This window comes from Carex rostrata, chromosome 17, assembly GCF_964058835.1.
Source record: "Carex rostrata chromosome 17, lpCarRost1.2, whole genome shotgun sequence".
Taxonomy (NCBI): Eukaryota; Viridiplantae; Streptophyta; class Magnoliopsida; order Poales; family Cyperaceae; genus Carex; species Carex rostrata.
The window spans coordinates 1,838,203-1,857,746 of NC_135934.1; the positions used below are offsets into that span (position 1 = coordinate 1,838,203).

General features: G+C 33.7%; 2 protein-coding genes across 4 annotated transcripts; one reads left to right on the plus strand and one right to left on the minus strand.

The window, feature by feature from the left end:
• Positions 1-987: 987 nt before the first annotated feature.
• On the minus strand, positions 988-2,692 carry LOC144568654 (UPF0481 protein At3g47200-like). Its single transcript, XM_078319027.1, has 3 exons — positions 2,066-2,692; positions 1,348-1,890; positions 988-1,113 (listed from the first exon to the last, which is right to left on the minus strand). Exons 1-3 carry the CDS (start codon positions 2,690-2,692, stop codon positions 988-990), a joined length of 1,296 nt encoding a protein of 431 aa, XP_078175153.1.
• Positions 2,693-14,112: 11,420 nt separating this feature from the next.
• LOC144568241 (tryptophan--tRNA ligase, cytoplasmic-like) lies at positions 14,113-19,025 on the plus strand. Of its 3 annotated transcripts, none has more exons than XM_078318522.1 (13): positions 14,113-14,576; positions 14,729-14,848; positions 14,943-15,128; positions 16,025-16,076; positions 16,174-16,239; positions 16,544-16,633; positions 16,798-16,890; positions 16,995-17,075; positions 17,464-17,535; positions 17,680-17,748; positions 17,846-17,956; positions 18,233-18,301; positions 18,913-19,025. In XM_078318522.1, exons 1-12 carry the CDS (start codon positions 14,335-14,337, stop codon positions 18,281-18,283), a joined length of 1,233 nt encoding a protein of 410 aa, XP_078174648.1. In that variant the 5' UTR covers positions 14,113-14,334; the 3' UTR covers positions 18,284-18,301; positions 18,913-19,025. The 3 variants fall into 3 exon arrangements, with proteins under 3 accessions (XP_078174648.1, XP_078174649.1, XP_078174647.1); XM_078318523.1 differs by lacking the exon at positions 18,913-19,025 and adding an exon at positions 18,431-18,520; XM_078318521.1 differs by lacking the exon at positions 18,913-19,025 and having other exon boundaries at positions 18,233-18,520.
• The last annotated feature ends 519 nt before the right edge of the window (positions 19,026-19,544 follow it).

Here is a 19,544-nt window from a genome sequence, read left to right on the forward strand (position 1 = left end):
GGTCTAATTCGGATCCGATATGCTGGTCTAACAGAATATATGAACTCAATGTATACTTGGTGCAATTCATTATATTAATTCTTTCTCATTATGGGTTTATTGAGCATCTAGTAATCAGATAAGCACAAGAAAGTTAGATGTGGTTGATAATATTGTTTGCGACCGAACTCAGTTTTCCTGTGTCGCTTGTTGGAATGTAGCAGTTGATATGCATCCATAATCAATATTTTAGAATAAAACTATTCATTTTTTTTTTTAAGTTATGTCGCCAAAACAGAAAACGATTTGAATGAAACGACAAAATATTGGGCCTCGATGTTTTGTTATTAGAATATTATACGCTTACTTAATTGACTTAATTTTGTAAGCCCATCTTAATTTAGACCCAGTTGCCTTATTAAAAGGTTTCTGCTTTTAGGTGAGCATCTCTCTGAACTTGAGAATTCTTCAAATTTGCAAGTGTCTAATATATACAGTTCAATAATCATTGAAATCGTATTAAAATAAAAGAACATTTCTTTGTAAAACAATCTGAAAATTTGGAGACAAACAAACTAAATTGTTATTAATTAATTTCAACGCTGAGCCTTAATAAGGCTTTTTCTAATGAATAATTTTATTGTGAAGTATTGATTGTGGAGAATTTTGTTATGCAAGTTAAAAGCCGAATTTTTTTAAAATACCATAATAAAAAAAAAAACCAAAACACCATAGATTTGGGAGATTTCCGTATTTACTTGGGCCGTACAGCCAATCTGCGACCCATTTACGGGGGATCGCCGATTGGCTTAGAGGTCCCAAAAACTTAAATATATTCAATATTATAGTGCATTTTTTTGTACTTTTGGAGGACCTCTAAGGTAATCTGCCCCCCCCCATAAATGAGTCGCAGATTGGATGTGCACCCCGGGTAAATATGAAAATTCTCAAAATCTATAGTGTTTTTGTTTTGTTTTTCTGACTATGGTACAAATAACAATTTCCGAGTTAAAAGATGGGTTGGAGATTCTGTTCCAATTTTGAGAGATCCATTAAAGTATAAACAAGCCCAGAAATTGCAAAACACTCCCCACATAGCTCTATAGGCCTGTTAAGGCCTGAAGCAAGTAATACCTTCTTCACACGCATAAAAGGAAGCCACTTTTTAGTTTTTACCGTATTAGTAATATGATATGACATAATTAATAAATAAGTAAAATTCAGAAGAAAAAAAAAACATTATTAATTAAAATAAAAGACACTGCAGAGATGGCACATTAGCATTTGATGCAATAACTAAATTTGTTTGAAAAAAGTAACCAGTATGAAACAAATTGTACGAAAGATGGTGATGGTAAGAACTAGTACCGCACACATGAGAGAGAATATGGTCCATGGGCTATTGAAATAGCCATGGCGTAACTCAGCCCTATGCTTTGGCCAGAATGCTTGACAATAATCAATCACTTCAACAAACACCTGCTTCAAGTAATGGTTATCGAAGTCGATGTGAGCGCAGTCTCTGAGCTGACGGAAGAATTTTGCACCTTCTTCGAGTATGCCGGCCCTCTCTAACACGATAACATCTGATGAAATGTTCATCACGCAAGCCATGAACACTGCATAGCTGGATAGAGGTTTTTCTTCAAGACCAACATGTACATCAATGCATTGCTCGGATGCTATTAGATTGAGAAACATGGACCGGTTGCACTCCTCAATCATTATGCATGGGACCTCGAGGATGCCATCTTTAAAGGAAACATCAAGGTAGCTTTTGAACTTCTCCTTCTTCAAAGTTACACCAAATTCCTTGAGCTCAATTGCACTCGGGATCAGTCTCGGGATTCTATTGTTTTGATTCAATTTTTTTGATTTAAAAAATCCTCTAGGATCACACTTTTTTAACAGCTGTAAAAGATAGTTCATATGAGGTTTCTGGCCTTCTTTTTCGGCATTAATTTGTATGTGTTGGTGGATATTCAGGTGTAGGTACAAAAAGCAGATAAAAGAGATGAAGCAGGTGCTTGATTTTGACATTGGGTTTCAGAACTTTTACACTTTCTTTTTTATTTCTTTTACACACCTCGTGGAGAGTATCCGCAGCAAGCGTAATGAAGGAAGGCTGCTTATCCTCAGCTGGGGGATCAACACAACCAAATGTGTATAAGTTGAACATTATGTCGAGCACAAAGAAAGGGATTTGATTCTCAAGCATGAGAAGGTCGCCGATCAGTAGTGGCAAACCCCATCCGGGATTGCACGCTGCATCCGGTTTCTTTGAACACCAATTGAAAAAGAGTTGGATAATGAAGCAGCTGTCAAAAAGCATCATCTTGACAAATTGATCACCTTCTTGAAGGCTCACACTTTCGAAGTAGCAGGCACGGATGTCAGCCTCCAAATTCCTTATTTCTCTTATACCATCGAGCCATATGTCATCTTTTCTGTTGATAAACTCATTAAAATAGATATGCTTGCGGGCATCCATGGCACAAAGGTGTTCTTTCTTGCAATGATAAGGACCAATAGAAACCCATCTTGGCTCATAGTAGCACTCGTTGTTCTTCCGGATATGTGCAGGGACACGATAGATGGAGAACTGTTGATGACCAGCATTATTCTTCCTCCGGACTTCATTTAATAATCTCTTGATGTCGATGATGAGGTCATCATTCTTGGTCGTCGACATGCTCCCTTCAACCATGGCCATCTATATTTTGATACATATATATTAAGTTAATTAATTAAAAAAAAAAAAACAGCATGCAATAATGCAAGAGAAGAAGTACCTTAAGATGTGGCCAAAGGAGAAGAAAGTACCTTCAGATTTTGATACAATATATATTATACTTCTCTAATATAGGAGAATTTCCCCTTTAATTTCCTCAAGAGTGAAGAGGTTATTTGCAAAAAATATGTTTGCTTGAGATATAAATAATTAGAGGCTTAGGGCCCATAATGGAGCCATGCAATTAATAAATACGACAAGGTTGATTATAATTATAATGTCAGATGTTGCCCATCTACCATCTTCATTAATAATATAAATTTATTTCGAGACCTAATTTCATGTCATTGTGAAGCGTCAAATGTTTCCAAATTTAAATATATTAATTCCTCTCACAGATCTTCAGTTTCTTTGATTTCTTATCAACAAACCCTCTTACAGATCCAGGGGCGGACCATAGTTATGACTGGGGTGCTAAGCCACCCCAAGATTTGAAATTTTTTATTATCAAAAATGTAGAAACCTTACTAATTTGTTTGTTTTACATGTATAAGCCCCCCTTAATAATAATATAACAAAGTTAAAGGGCTTGAATGTATTTTAAAAACCAAAATCAGATTCATTTCAATTTGGGCAATTGAGACAGTGGGCCATCCGTGAATGAGCAGTGAAAAAGAAGAAAATTAAAACCCTTTTCCAAATTAGAAAGGTAATAGAAAGAATTAGAAACAAATGGTATTTTATTATAGCACCAGCAAACCTTCTTGAAAAGACAATTCCGTGTTCTCCATGACTCTACAAATTTCAGCATCTCTGTTCTCTACTAAATTTCACTTCTCCGGTTCTCCGGTTCATATGAATTCAAATAGTGAATGATCTTCTTATCTTGTGTTATATTGTTTTTATGTATTTTTTATTACAAAAAAATTAATGATACTATTTAGCCCCCTATACTCAAATTCTAGTTCCGCCCGTGCACAGATCACTTGTATGGAAAAGTTTGAATGTGGAAAGCACGGACTAATGAACTAATATAGACTTTTTAAGTGGCTCATGGTCATACATAAAAGCTGTATCTATTACTTTGTAAACTCATAAATCTCGATACAAAAAGATAATTCAAATTTCTGTCCTTTATATTCCAACTGCAATGCTATATAACAAGAGAGATATTTAGGCTTTATATAATCCAAGAAGAGGTTAAAAGGAAACTAATCGATATTACTAGTGGGATTAGGTTTGCAGTTTGCACTGCCCAATGCACAGTAGAAATTAAAATAAATGATAAGCCCTAAATTAAGGAGTAATTAAGATAAGAAAAGGGGAGCACATCTGCACATGGGTGGTCAAAGCTATAAGGCATGAGTTTGACAGTTTATCGATCATTTCGCGCGAAGAGAAATATATAATTTTTTTTTGTTAAACGCGAAGACAGTTTGTATGGAACCGTTAACCGTAGACTGTAGTGTTAGTGGTCAAACAGTGACTTAAAGGTAGGGGTGTAAACGGATCCGGATCATCTGGTCCGAATGCGGTTCAATCTGGCTATGATTCAGATTCAGATAAAGAGAGCCGATAACTTTTGAGATCCGGATAATTTTGAAGATGGGTAAAAGAAGCGGATTTATCTGGATTGTATCCGGGATGAAACATAGTGGATCCATAACGAAAATGAATCCGTTACCCGAATAATAGGCTTTGTTTTTCAAAGAGAGCAGACCCATGTGATGTGACTGAAGATCTTCAAATCGGGTGTGAGCTCCAACTTCCAAGGCCTATGTTATGTTTTGATTCCCCCGGTGGGACTAAATTTACTTATAAAAATTTTTATAAGAGGAGGGATCAAGTTACAACACTTGAAAGTTACAACATCATTTTTTTTCATTTTCAAAGTCCAAATTGTCGATCCAAACCGTTAGATATTCAATCTATATTAAAATGTGCTTGCAGACCAAATTTTACATTTTTTGAAATTTTTTTGCTATTTATTAAGATGGGTACAAAATTGCTGTTCTTTAATGGTGCAGAATTTTAATAAAAACAGCGATTTTGTACCCATCTTAATAAATAGCAAAAAAATTTCAAAAAATGTAAAATTTGGTCTGCAAGCACATTTTAATATAGATTGAATATCTAACGGTTTGGATCGATGATTTGGACTTTGAAAATGAAAAAAAATGATGTTGTAACTTTGTTGTAACTTTCAAGTGTTGTAACTTGATCCCTCCTCAATTTATAATGAATGAGATAATTTTTTTATAATATATATTAAACTATGAGGAGGGTTCAAATGCCTTCATTTTTTGTGTCTCTATCATGCCTCAATTTTTAAAAACTTTAATAACTCAAAATTTAAATCTTAAAATTCAAAATAAAACCGTTGGATATGAACTATATCATTTTATCTATGCACATGTAAAAAATTATGGCATTTCAACTTTGTTTTGATTGTCATCTTGAGCTTGTAAAAATGTATACAAATGTAGATAATTTCTAGACGTTGATTTTTCAACTTATTGATTCGTATAAAAGCAAAATCAAAATGTGATAATTTTTTATGGGCACATAGAGAAAATAATATATATTACATCTAACGGTTTTATTTTGACGTTTAAGTTTTAAACTTTGAGTTATTTAAGTTTTTAAAAATGGAGGCATGATGGAGGCACAAAAAATGGAGGCATTTGAACCCTCCTCTTAAACTATATGGTATATATCTATTATTTAAATAGAAATAATTAAAACTTAAAATTATCGTATTGTATGATATTTAAATACAAACATCCACATCTAATTTTTTAAATACAAATCAAATAAATATATGATATAATCCGCTCTGCTTTCACTCCTCCAAAATTAGGAGGAAACTTGAAATTTCTTTTATGCTCATTAATACAGCCACTCTACTGAGCACTAAATCGGATTTTTTTTTTAATCTTTTTTGCATTGCTTAAAAATATGTTTGTTTTTATTCTAATAATTGTACTATATTATCTAAGTTAAATCTCAGTGGATTATTCATATGACTTGATAATCCAATAATTATTTGTTGCATATCTGTATTTGAATCTGTATTCAAAAATTATATCTGTATCTGTTTAAGACGGATTTAATTTTAAAATTTGACATCCATTTATTTTCCATATTTGTATTAACTTATTAAAAAAACAGATATGAATTTGGTATTACTATTAGCATTATCCGCTCAGAATTCGCTCCGTTTATACCCCTACTTGAAAGGTCCAAAAATGATATCGACTTAATTAAAGAATTTGCAAAATTGATCCGGTTAATTAAAAAGGGCCGGCAGTATGATCTGATTCTGATCCGATTAATTCACACATAATATCAACCTTGATCCAAACCCAAATTAAATTCTAAATCCAACTAGTATAACACAACATCTCAATCGGCTCAGTTATAGTCAAATTTTACGAGGCCTAACAAATTGAACTGCTATTCCAAAGTCAATTTTATTCAAAATTCAAAAGGGTCCGAAACTACGTACGACCTTGACCAAATTTGACCGATTATCTCTTCTAGATAGACTGGATCTCTTGTTAATTATTCAAACAAAAGCGAGTTTGAGATTTTTTGAAATAAAAATCTAAGTTAATTACAATAAAAGTTTGTAATAAAAAGAAATATAATAAAATAAAAAATCGGACACGAAGTTATTCAAACAAACTGTCACTCTTGTTGGTTTATGTATATTTTGTTCATGCCTAATTTTTTTTGTCCAGGATAATGATCTGTCTGAGTTTGATGAGTCTAGAGAGATCATAGAAAGCCTTGTCGATGAATACAAGGCATGTGAGTCGCCTGATTACATAAAATGGGGCATGGAGGTAATCACTAAGTTCAATTGTATTCTATCTTATTGGGTTTGATTGGTATGGAATGGTGGACCATGGGAATGATTTTAATATCGTAGATACTGTAGTTCTTTAGTGTTCTGGTTTCGTTTACTGGTACTGCTGTAAAGTGGGTCACATGGCGAATCAGTATTTGGGCAGGTCAATTTTGTATGTCAGTTTCTCATTTCTATAAGGTTGGTTATAGACTACTGAGAGTAAGCTAGTATTTGGTCAGGCATTGAACTGGTAAAAGGCTAGGGTTAATCTTTTGTTCTTGTTTTTGTTCTTAATACTTGTGATTCATTTGGTAATTTATTGTAATTTCCTCCAGGATCGATGCTAGAGATGCAAATATTGGAGCCGATTTAGAGTCAAAGTTGGCGGTCTGAAAATATTTGAGATGGAAGCATTTATCATTGGTAAGAGATTCTCAAAAAAGAATTAAGGAAAAATTGGAGAACATAGGTTTCTCCATGTGTGAATTAGAGAGGTCTGCTGGTAAATTTGGTTTTGGTCTCTGAAGTTCCAAAATTTCCATTTCTTCCATATTTCAAATAGGCCAAATTATGATTTTGATGTACATATCTACCTAGCTAATGGGTTTTTCTTTTGAGATTAAATATAAGTTCCTCAAAGTAATGTTTCCGTTTACTGCTCATTTCAGGAGGATTTGGTGATTATGATCTGGATATATATGGTGCCTTTTGAACATGGTTTTTCTTTTGAAAGTTGTTTTGCAATTGTTTTGGGGATGGTGGAATTGGCTGTACCTTACTGTTAAATTTATGGTGCTTGATTTTGGTTATTTAGGTATAGATCAATTCTCATGATCTCCTCAGTTGGCGTAATACTGATTGTAATGTTTGGTTTTTTTAAATTTGTAGATGAAATGGTTACACTTGATTGGTTTCTGTTCTTACCACGAAAATCAATTTATCTATCCAGGGCAGGCTTATGTAGTTCTGAACTTAATTCTTAGCCGAGTTTCATTTCAAAAGAAGATTGCAACGACATCAAATTCTTCTTCTTCTTCTTCAAATTTTAAAGTGTTTGACATTAATATCTCCATTTTATTTTAGACGCTGGACAGAAAGTAGTCGTGCTTTCGCAAAAGATAGGAGGAGATAAGATGACCCAAATTTTGGCTTGCCAGTTGTCACCTCTACAGGTGCTTTTGACCGTCAACTTATATTTTGTTAAAAGAGTTTTGTCAAAAACACAAATAGTGAGCGCAAGGAACAATCATATAATTTGTTTGAACCGATGTTGTTTGCTTTTTTTTTTTCTTTTTTTGGTTTGTTTCCGTCTTCCTGTCTGGAAAATTCCACGAGTCTCTTCCTTCCTTCCAGCCTTGAGAGTTTTTGAGTAAAGGTTGGAGATCAAGTCATCTAACTATTTAATATCTTTGTTATTATAATAAATGATTTATTTCATCCGGATTTCAAACTTATGATCTCTTATATAGAGACCATGTGCCTTTGTCACTAAACTAAAGACAAGTTCTCCTTCCAGTCTCGAGAGTTGAGAGTCTCTCACTCCAATCTCCTCTCTTCTGTATCCCCCCCTCCATCCAAAACCAAAACTATTCAGCCTTGCTTGGTTGTAGTACTGTATGCCAATATATGCAAGTGTTGGCAGAAATTCCTATTTTGTCAACTAATATTTACCTCATTGGGATTAATTACTTTACATCAATGGGATGGATTAAAACTGTAAAATTATTTTAATTTTTGTTCACAGGATCCTTTATGAATTTCAGAAATCAATCAATGTGGTAGTTTATTAGATTTTGATTTGGATTTGGCTCAATAAGATACCAAGTACAAAGTATAATATTTAAGCCAAATTAACATGTGTCGTCTCTAATCTCTATGCATACGTAACCAAATTAGATTGCCTAATATTTCATTCTTCTTCGTTTTTCCCTTTCCCTTTAGTATATCTACTATATAAGGGTATTACATCCTGTGGATAGAGAGAAACTATAATTATATGAGAAAAAAAAGGCACAATGATCCAACATGATTCAGAATAAAGAGCGAAAAAAAAAACACCTTGCTAGTACGTGATTGCTTTAGTTGTTATTCCATGGGTAAAATTTGGGAATAACTTTTCCTTCTTCCCACCTGCCTTTCCTTTCCTTTCCTTTCCTTTCCTGGATGAAAATATATATTTCAAAGGCAGTGTGAGAACAGAACAGTATTTATTACTTATGAGCTCTAGCTAGGTCTAAGTCAGTCGATCGGGCAATGTCGCAAAGCATTCAACTAATTAAGAAGCAACGAAACAAATTAAGAAGAGACGAAAAAAGATGAATGAATATTCCGGAGAGAAATTAAATAAGAGTAATTATATATGTTATAAGCTGTCTGTGTTTGGGATTGGGACCCATTAATTGTACCTAATAATTTTGCATATTCCTGTAACTGTTGTAATTTGCTGAATAAAATTAATTATTTTTCAGATGATGTGGATTGGATGCTTGCTTGCTTGATTGCTTAGTCCTGGCTCTTGGCTGACTACGTCATTTAATTATTAATTAATATACAGAGTTGGAACTGTATTTTATTAGCTAGCTTCATATATATTTCTAATACCCATTCTTTCAATCAACATGTACAAAGATTTGGTACTGTATATTTTTTCATATTTTGCAAGGACAACTCTAACTTTAGTTATTAATTCTACCAATAGCTTATTTTATACAAGTCTAAGATAGAGACTGGGGATACTCCTATCCAGACATTAATGCAAGAATAAACAATTTTCTCTACATATACTTAGCTAGGAATGTTTTTTTACTAATATAATTTAAATTGTTAAAGTACTACTTTGAGTTGATTGTTTGCCAACACATGATTTAACAAGTTTTTTTTTTTGCAAACATAAAATAGTTTCATATGTTAATGATAATTATATTAATAATGAAATTACAAAAGCAGATGATCTTAAAATATAATTGTTTGTTATAATAATACTTCATGTCAAAAGGACGAGATAATAGAAGACATATTGTAAAAAAAAAGACAAGTAATGATTCAAAGAAATGTACAAATACACAGGGCGAAGTCAGACCTTCAAATTTTGTGGATCAAACGTGAATGAATGTCAATTATAAAAATTTTATGCTGTGAATGTGATCAAATTTACAATATCCATAACATTTTATTGTTTGCATGCGGCATAGTATCACGAGATATAAAATCACATATAAACACAAAATTTTTGAAAAAAATTCACATATAAATAAATGGCTTCATTTTACATATAAAATCACATATAAATACAAATAAAAATGGAAAAAAAAATAGAGGTCAATTGACCCTCATTTGTCCTTAATACCTCAGCTCCTGCAAGAACACAAGCGACTATACATCATGAGCTATTAAGTGTCAAAACTGTAATTTGTAGAGCGAACATAAACAAATTCAAAATTAAACCTTCAATAAAAGCTTAATAATCTTTTTATATATATTTTATCACTATCAGGTTTCTTTCTAAAATACCGACATTCCAAACATGATTTAAAAAGACCATAAACAGCTTTGGATTAAAGCAAGAAACTATAACAAAGCTTTAAGTGTAATGGTAATTAAACTCCCGAATACAGACTTCACAATACAAATACCTTCGAAATTACCTAAAATGCGCTAATAAAAAAAAGAATAATTATACTAATCCCCCCACCCCTGTCCCCCCCATTTATCCCCGCACTCTCTCTCTCCAAATTAACTTCCTTAACTGCATTTTATCTCCTCATTAATTCCGCTAAGAATTTTCATTTATTTCCGCATTAATTACTGTGAATTAATAACAATCCCCGCATTAATTATACTACCATTTTATTAACAATCCCCGCATTAATTATACTGTCATTTAATAACAATCCCCGCATTAATTATATTTTTCTTGAATAACAATCCCTGCTAACAATTATTTATCTACTTATTGATGTTCAAGAAAGTATTTATCATTGTTCTGACAAGTATTTATCCTTATATCTGATAAATATTTATCATTGTCTCTGACATATTAATATTTGATTTGATTAAACATTACTTATTGACAAGTTCAAGAACAAAGTTCAAGAAATTATTTATCATTGTTCTGAAAAGTATTTACCATTATATCTGAGAAGTATTTATCATTGTCACAGACATTTTACTGTAAGTTGCAATTATGTCTGAGACGTATTTATCCATGTAACATAAAGTATTTATCATTATGCCTGAGAAGTATTTCACTGTAAGTTGCAATTATGTCTGAGAAGTATTTATCCATGTAACATAAAATATTTATTATTATGCCTGAGAAGTATTTCACTGTAAGTTGCAATTATGTCTGAGAAGTATTTATCCATGTAACATAAAGTATTTATCATTATGTCTGAGAAGTATTTATCATTAAGTGAGGGGATTGTTTATTTAATGGTTCCTAGTTGCGCGGAGACAATCCAAAAAAACAAAGAAATTTTGTGCAGGAATAACTGATAAGTATTTATGAGGGGATTGTTTATTTAATGGTCCCCAGTTGTGTGAGGACAATTAAAAAAAAAAAAAATTTTGTGCGGGGACAATTGATGGATTGATTTGTTCAGTCATAAATAGAGATCATTGCATAGGGATTAATACTTTGCAAATTCAGGATAAATACTTTGATGCTTCAAGTTAAATACTAACAGTTTCTGCGGAGTATTAATGATTGAGCGGTTCCCCCATGACTTTTTTGGCAGTTAGTGCGGGATTTTTTGCGGGGATAGACCTACGGGGATTGTTATCATGATTCTAAAAAAAAGCTAATGTAATTAGTGGGTGGACAAATAGTCCAATTTATTTTATTTTGAACAGAAGTTGATAGATGTTGGATAAAATATTTTGAACGGTTTAACTAGAGCGTGTTCAGAGTTCAGACGTACCCAAGATATTAAATTAAAAAAGGGAAGTGTTAAAGTGGAATTTTTTTTCTTATGTGTTAAACATATGACTTCTATAAAATTACTGAATTCATATATTCAAAATTTACGTATAATAATTTTGTTAAATTTATGAAAATCAGAATAGAATAGTCCAGTTAAACATTTGGGGTGCGTTGTTGATTGGTATAATCTTCACTTTTGGAGTGATTTGGTCAATGCAAATATAAAAGAAAACAATAATACACCTTTTTTTTTTTTAAAAGAGGAAGGCCAAGCATGTCATTTAATTATTTTATCAATGAAACAGTATTTTGAATTGTTCAAATTAAGAAATTGAAATATTTATAAAATAAGGGGAAATAACTAAGTTTAGATTTTCAACTGAGAAATATCTAACTTATAAAGTTATGATGGGCGCGCGCGCGCACACACATATATATAGAGAGATGGACTACGGTGAGCCATGGAGTAAAACCCGTTTGTACTCCACGCCGTATTTTTATTTTGAAAATTCAAACGACCGATCCGAACTGTTAAATGTGATATCTATATTGAAATGTGCTTGGAGAAATTTTTTTACATTTTTTGGATTTTTTTTTACTATTTATTAAGCATTTTTGAAAATTGCTGTTTTGCTGTGAACAGTAAAAAATAGTAAAATTTTCTGGACCATTGGATTAGTAATTTTCAAAAATGCTTAATAAATAATAAAAAATTCCAAAAAATATAAAATTTGGTCTCCAAGCACATTTCAATATGGAGATCATGTTGAGCGGTTTAGATCGGTCGTTTGGATTTTTAAAATAAAAATATAGTGCATGGAGCACCAACGCGTTTTACTCCATGGCTCACCGTAGCCCATCCCATATATATATATATATATATATATATATATATGAGGATTCAAATGCCTCCATTTTTTGTGCCTCCATCATGCCTCCATTTTTTAAAACTTTAATAACTCAAAATTTAAAACTTAAAAGTCAAAATAAAACCGTTAGATGTGATCTATGTTATTTTCTCTGTGTGCTCATAAAAAATTATCACATTTCAATTTTGTTTTAATGTGAATCAATAAGTTCAAAAATAAATGTCTAGAAATCATCCACATTAATGCATTTTTTACAAGCTCTTGACGACAATCAAAATAAAATTGAAATGTCATAATTTTTTACATGTGCATAAATAAAATGACGTTGATCATATCTAATGGTTTTATTTTGACTTTTAAGTTTTAAATTTTGAGTTATTAAAATTTTAAAAAATGGAGGCATGATGGAGGCACCAAAAATGAAGGCATTTGAACCCTCCTCATATATATATATATATATATGAGGAGGGTTCAAATGCATCCAAATTTTTGTGCACCAAAATGCATCCTATCTTTCAAATCCTTTTTCTTCGTTTTCAAAGTCCGAATAGTCAATCCGAACCATTAGATGCGATATATATATTAAGATGTGCTTGGAGACCAAATTTTACATTTTTTGGAATTTTTTTACTATTTATTAAGCCACTTTGAAAATCGCTGATTTTGCATTTTCTGGACAAAATTTTCTAAATCTAAAAATCGATCAATCTCTGAAAATTCGTTTTTCAGCGGTGAGACACATTGACGAAGGAAGTAGGGCAATTAGTCCCATACCAACATATTTTGTCCTTTTGCATCTCTGTGGACTCGTGAGACTCCCGTTGTTTCTTTCGTTTTTCTTAGGAGATTGAAGTCTCCAAGAACAAGCCAAGGCAATTCATTTATAGATCTAATTATTCTTTAACTCCTCTAAAAATAATCTCTTGCTCATATCATCCTGCGGTCCATAGACCCCAGTGCACATAAAAGTTAAATCTCTTCTTTTTAAAATTGTCATAGCAGTGTAATTAAATTTGAAGGTATCAATCACCGAGAAAATATTACTCCATGCAAGTAAAATTCCTCCCCTTGACCCTTTTGCATCTAGTGTCACAAATTTTTTAATTTTTTGCTGGCACACCCGTCTTAACTCAAAAATTGAACAAATACTCCATTTGGTTTAAATCCGGATTATTTTCGATGAGCACATCTTTAATTACCGTGCATTTATTTAAATCTCCTAACTCTCGCACATTCTAATTTAAAACACACATAGGCAATTTAAATTCATTCATTATTAAAAGGTAGTACACAAAAAGCACTTGTTTAGTGTTACAAATACCGAACACAACACGGTCATCACAAAATTAAACAACTAAAAATAAGGCATAACTACCTAAAACTAATTTTTTTTTTTTTTTTTTGAGTGAAAAGCCCTTAGGCGATCTAAAACTAAATTAAAATTCACTCAGACAGATAGTGCTGCTGCTCATCGTCTAAGAGGTCACCGGTACTGTCAAAGTCGTCTAACTTTGGTAGCGACTACCAAGTTTAAAAAAAAAAAAAAAAAAAAAGTCAAAGTCGTCTAAAACAGAAGCATTTGAAATTTGATCCCCTTTTTCTCCAGAAGGCCCAGCAAGCCCATTTGTATCCAATTCGAATGCCATGCCTTCTTCTATTGGGTCCGCCCCTCTTGTCGGATCCGGATTCTGTCCATTAATTCCCCACGGCTCCGCCCCCTTCACCCCAGAGGCGCTGAAGACCCCATGAGGCGCCAGAAATTCCCACTTCTCCATTGCCGCCCCCGCTAATCTCCTCCACTGCTCGGATTTGCTCAGCCGACAACTCCTTTGGTGCTCCGATTTCCTCCACCGCCACCATCTCATTTGCCACTACAGTAGGTTTAATCACTAAATAGCGAATTCTATTTCGCCTTTGAGCGAGAGAAATTTGGTTCCGATCAGAGGGTAAGTGGTCTGTCTGTCTTCTCTCCAAATCTGAAATGGCGTCGACGGCGGGAGAAACCCTTGCAGTTGCAGCCGCCGAAAAGCAAAAAGGTGAAGAGGAGGAACAAGTTATAAACCCATGGGAGGTGTCAGCCAAGGGAGGAAAGATCGACTACGACAAGTTGGTCGACAAGTTCGGTTGTCAGCGCCTCGACCAGACCCTTATCGACCGTTTTGAGCGCCTCACCGGCCGCCGCGCCCATGTCTTTCTCCGCAGAGGCCTTTTCTTTGCGCATCGGTTGGTTTCTTCTTTTCTCTTATCTTCTCTTCGATTAATTTCCTCTAATCCTCCATGGTGGATTGGAGATCATTATGAGCTAGCTATTAATGTTCAACAATTAATAATTCCTATTATGAGCTGAGCTAGCTATTTCAATTATAATTGTGCAGAGATTTGACTGACATTCTGGATGCATACGAGAAGGGTGACAAATTTTACCTGTACACAGGAAGAGGCCCTTCATCCGAGTCCTTGCATCTTGGTCATTTGGTCCCCTTTATGTTCACCAAGTAACAACTACTCTTTCTATCACTCTCTCACACACATGTCAATGTCATAACCACTACAAACTAACATGATTCTTTCTTTCATCATTGTTTCTAGATATTTGCAAGATGTATTTAAGGTGCCACTTGTAATTCAACTCACAGATGATGAAAAGTGTATGTGGAAGGGTCTCTCTGTCGAAGAGAGTGAGAGACTCGCACGCCAAAATGCGAAGGATATCATAGCCTGCGGTTTTGATATAGAGAGAACCTTCATTTTTGCTGATTTTAGTTACATGTCTCCGTAAGTATACCATCTCTTCTTATTCATTTTTTCTACTGTTTTCCTGCTCTCCATAACACCCAACAAGTTTTATATTCACGATTGAAATGTAGATTTTGCCCCGACTTCTGGGAAACCATTTGCTTCAGTCAAGATGGCAGTCTGATGCAGTTTACCCATTTTTTAATTAACTAAACATTTCGCTTTCATAGATTGTTGCTATTCACATGTTTGTTGTTGATGGACATGAGAGAGATGTGTCTTTCACAAACACGCTAAAATGTTTCGTGCAATTTCAGAAAAGGAGTTTCCCTTTAAGGACACCATTGGATCCATGCTGTTGCAAAATGTTAAGCATGATGTGTGCTCTGCGTAACAAGAGACATATAATTCCTTCGAAAGCATCTTTTTTTGCAGTTTTAATTGAAAGATCACCAAGTAACCTTATATGCGCAAGGGGATAATTTGTCATTTTTAGAGGAACAAGGAGAGGAGGGTTTGAATGTTTCAAGGGGCATGACAGATTAACAGTTACTTCACATTTGTTTTAAATGTCTAATTGTTTATACATGATATATTGATGTTCTCTTGGGGCCTGTGCTAAAGTACAAATTCTCAGATTAGAAAATATCTATCCTCACAAAACAAGTATCTAATACTCACCCCCTTTTTCACGAAATAATGCCCCAAATTGCCTCCTCTCATTTTTCCTTTGAAAATGAGGAATAAAGGGGCATATAGTTTAGTTAAGTTCTTGAGATGAGTGGTATATGTGACTATTTCCAAATTTCTAAGGTGATATCAGTGTTATCTAGTTACGCTTAAGATAGCCTATGTTCTTTTCATTTTGTAATCATGTTTTTTTTCTATGTTATTCCTAATTGCATTTTATTTTTCCTCTTTGTTTTTTGTTTCAGTCCAATTTACAAAAATATTGTTAGAATTGCAAACTGTGTCACAGGTAATAAGGTACTTTCAATGCTGCCTGATTCTTTCTTTCAGAATTATCTAATTTGAGACAGTTGAATTGGTAGGTTAGTCTTTAATATTACCTCACTTTTGGCAGATTGTAGGGATTTTTGGCTTGACACTTGAGGACTATGGTGGAAAATTCTTTTTCCCATATATCCAGGTGCATATTTTCCCCTATTGATATACAAGAGTACCATTTTTTTTTTCCTAAACTACTCTTGACAGTAAAGATTAACCTACCATTCATGCCTTACCTCCTACTATTCATGCCTTGAATTGCCTGTTTAATCTATAATAGACGGGTACTGATCCAATTTTCCGATCTGAACTGTCCATAGAAATTAAATCCGTATTGTAGGACCAATATCAGATAGTTTTGATCTCCCTACTGTTTCCTTTTATTTATGGAATGGATAACAGATGGAAAATATACTGGGAAATGTGAATATGTTCGTAATTTGCAGGCAGCTCCATCATTCCCTAGTACATTTCCGCACATATTCTCTGGCAAGTACAGCAACCTGCGCTGCTTGATTCCTTGTGCCATAGACCAGGTACTGCTTCCATTTCAGTGTATCAATAGCATCACACCACTTGTGTTTGTGCACGATACTGGGTTTCGGTGCCCTCTGTTATTGGCCCAGTGCACAAGGATGGCCATAAAAAATGGAGAACACGCATTGATCAGTTAAGTACTTAAGTTTTCTTTAATGTATAGGATCCATATTTTAGAATGACCCGAGATGTTGCTCCAAGATTAGGCTATCATAAGCCTTCATTGATTGAATCAAAGTTTTTCCCAGCTCTCCAGGTACCTAAATTTAACTGGTATTCTCGTTGTTAACAATTTATGAGCATTTTAAAGTAAACATGTGACTGAATGAATGAACTTTTCTAAATTTTGAATTTACTCAGGGGGAGTCAGGAAAAATGTCAGCCAGTGATCCAAACTCCGCAATATACGTCACTGATTCGTTGAAAGATATAAAGAACAAGGTCTCTCCCTCTCTCTCTCTCTGTGACAAAAGTGGTGCATGACCACCTGCTTCCATTTGCCCTAGAAGCATCAAATTTTAATAATTGATTTTTCTTACACCGGAGCATCCTTAGGTTAGGCTGAATCAAATGTAACAATTTGTCAAAGATATTGTGCAATTGGTTCTGTTTAATTGTTTGCCAACCAAGATGCTGCATTTTTGGCACAAATGTTCAATTACTTCACCAACTGGGCGTATTATTTATCGTTTTTTTTTTAATCATGATTGATTCTAGTAAAAATCTGTCAACTTGGTTCATGAGATTCTAATTTGGAAGTTTCTTTGACCTCCGTTTAAGGTTGGAAAATTTTAATTCAAGTTATCCGTGTACTTACTGTAATGTCCAGGTGAATAAATATGCTTTCTCTGGAGGCCAGGATACTTTAGAAAAGCAAAGGAAGTATGGTGCAAATCTTGAGGTTCTTTTCATTTATTTCATTATACAGAATATCTCTGATACTTTTAAATCTTGGAGGGTACCTCAGTAATTTGCCACAATACCACTTATGTTGTTTGTTTGTTAGTAATTAGACATCTAATCATCGGTTGGTTATGCAATGAAGGTGGATGTTCCAGTGAAGTACCTTAATTTCTTCCTAGATGATGATGTTGAACTCTCGAGCATAAGAGAGGTTTGTTTGATATAAGAACTCAAATAATTTCACCACCTGTTGATTTTGAAATGTTGTTGTGATCAAAGTGCTGCTCTTTAATTTTGTTTTCCTATAGAAGTATGGATCTGGAGCTATGCTGACCGGTGAGGTCAAAGGGCGACTCATAGAGGTTCTTTCTGAGATAGTTGAACGGCACCAGAGAGCCCGTGCCTCTGTGACAGAGGAGGTAGAACCCCTTGTTTATCCTTATTTTTGTTCTGTTTGTTGTTGTTGTTTAAAATCATTATCTATTTATTGAGTGTTTGTAGATGCCTTATTCTCAAACCACAGTAGAATTTTAGTCTCGAGTCCTCAGTTTGACCTGGAATAGATATGGCAGTTGTATTGGCTATTCGCCAGTGCTTTGGCACAGCCTAATATGAACCATAATAATTTATTCATGGCAGTCCACATGCAGTGTAATTTGTGGAAATGAATAACACGAATACAATTTTTTTTCCAGATGGTTGATGCCTTCATGGCGGTCAGACCACTTCCTTGCATGTTTCATTAGCAACTCATCCAAATGAGGGTACTTCTTTTTTCTCTGTGGCTGATAGTATTTTTTTTGGCATGAAATTTGTCCATTTTGCATTGATTTTTATTGTTGTAAGATCATAATTTGGCTTAGATTTATTTTACTGTTGTTTATACTGTTTAGTTTGAACAGTTGAGCTTTCTTGAAACATGGCTAAAGCAGGTTTTTGATGACTCTGATTGGTTTAATATATTTTTCAAAATATATATTGTTTATACTGCTGCTTTTCACATATGCTCGTCTGTCATTTGGTAAAATTTTATAAGCACATATTGCTAGCTGTTAATTATATAATTATGGAAAACTTGTCAAAAATGTGTTTTTGTCTCAGATTCTTTTAGCAAATAGCCTGATTATCTTCCACAACTAAACTAAAAAACCAAAAAAAGAAAGAAAGTTGAATGTTGGATGGTGAAGGGACAGTTTGGGCTTTGTACTAGCAGCAGTGAAATATTACAATTTGTGTATGCCAAAGGACGGAAGCAAAGACCTACTTCATCTGATTGTCATGAATGGCTGTTCAACACTAGGGTGCCAAAAACTGTTTTACTGGTTAATCGCCACTTCACTTGTGCTATTTAAAAGCTTTAACCTACTACACACAGGAGTCATCTGCAACAATTGATCTAATTAGCAAAAGAAAGAAAGAAAGAGGAAACGAGAACGTCTAGAAGTGTACGGTCTGGCTTGCAGTTGCAGAAAAATCATTCTAACATGAGTTTTATTTTCACTAAAATTATAATATATACTTATGTACAACATCTCTTACCGTGATTATTCAGTGAGTTTCTACTTGGGAAAACACACAAACTTGCAATAACATTATTAAACAAACTAAGCAGCCTTATATTTCACTAGTCAATCAAAGAGCACTGGATCATGGGTCATTCTCGAAATGCGTACATCATACCGCTTTACAAGAAAATTTCACACTAAATCCAATCTTCTAAGTTCTAATTCTTCATTAGGTTCATAAGGTACCATGATACCGCAAATTACAGAAAAAACAAACAACACTCAAAATAGTTAACAACATAAATTCTTTATAGTTCAGATAAGTAATTTGCACAAGTGCACGTGCAATCTTGTGCACCGACTGCAGGCAAGCATTATTACCGTACTTGTAAGTTGTAAGTACTGCATCTCTTTCGCCATCAGGAACCACAGATATAGCTCCAAGAATTGCGTAATAAAGGCAATTTCGCGTGACGAGAAAGTTTGTATGCATGGAATGTGG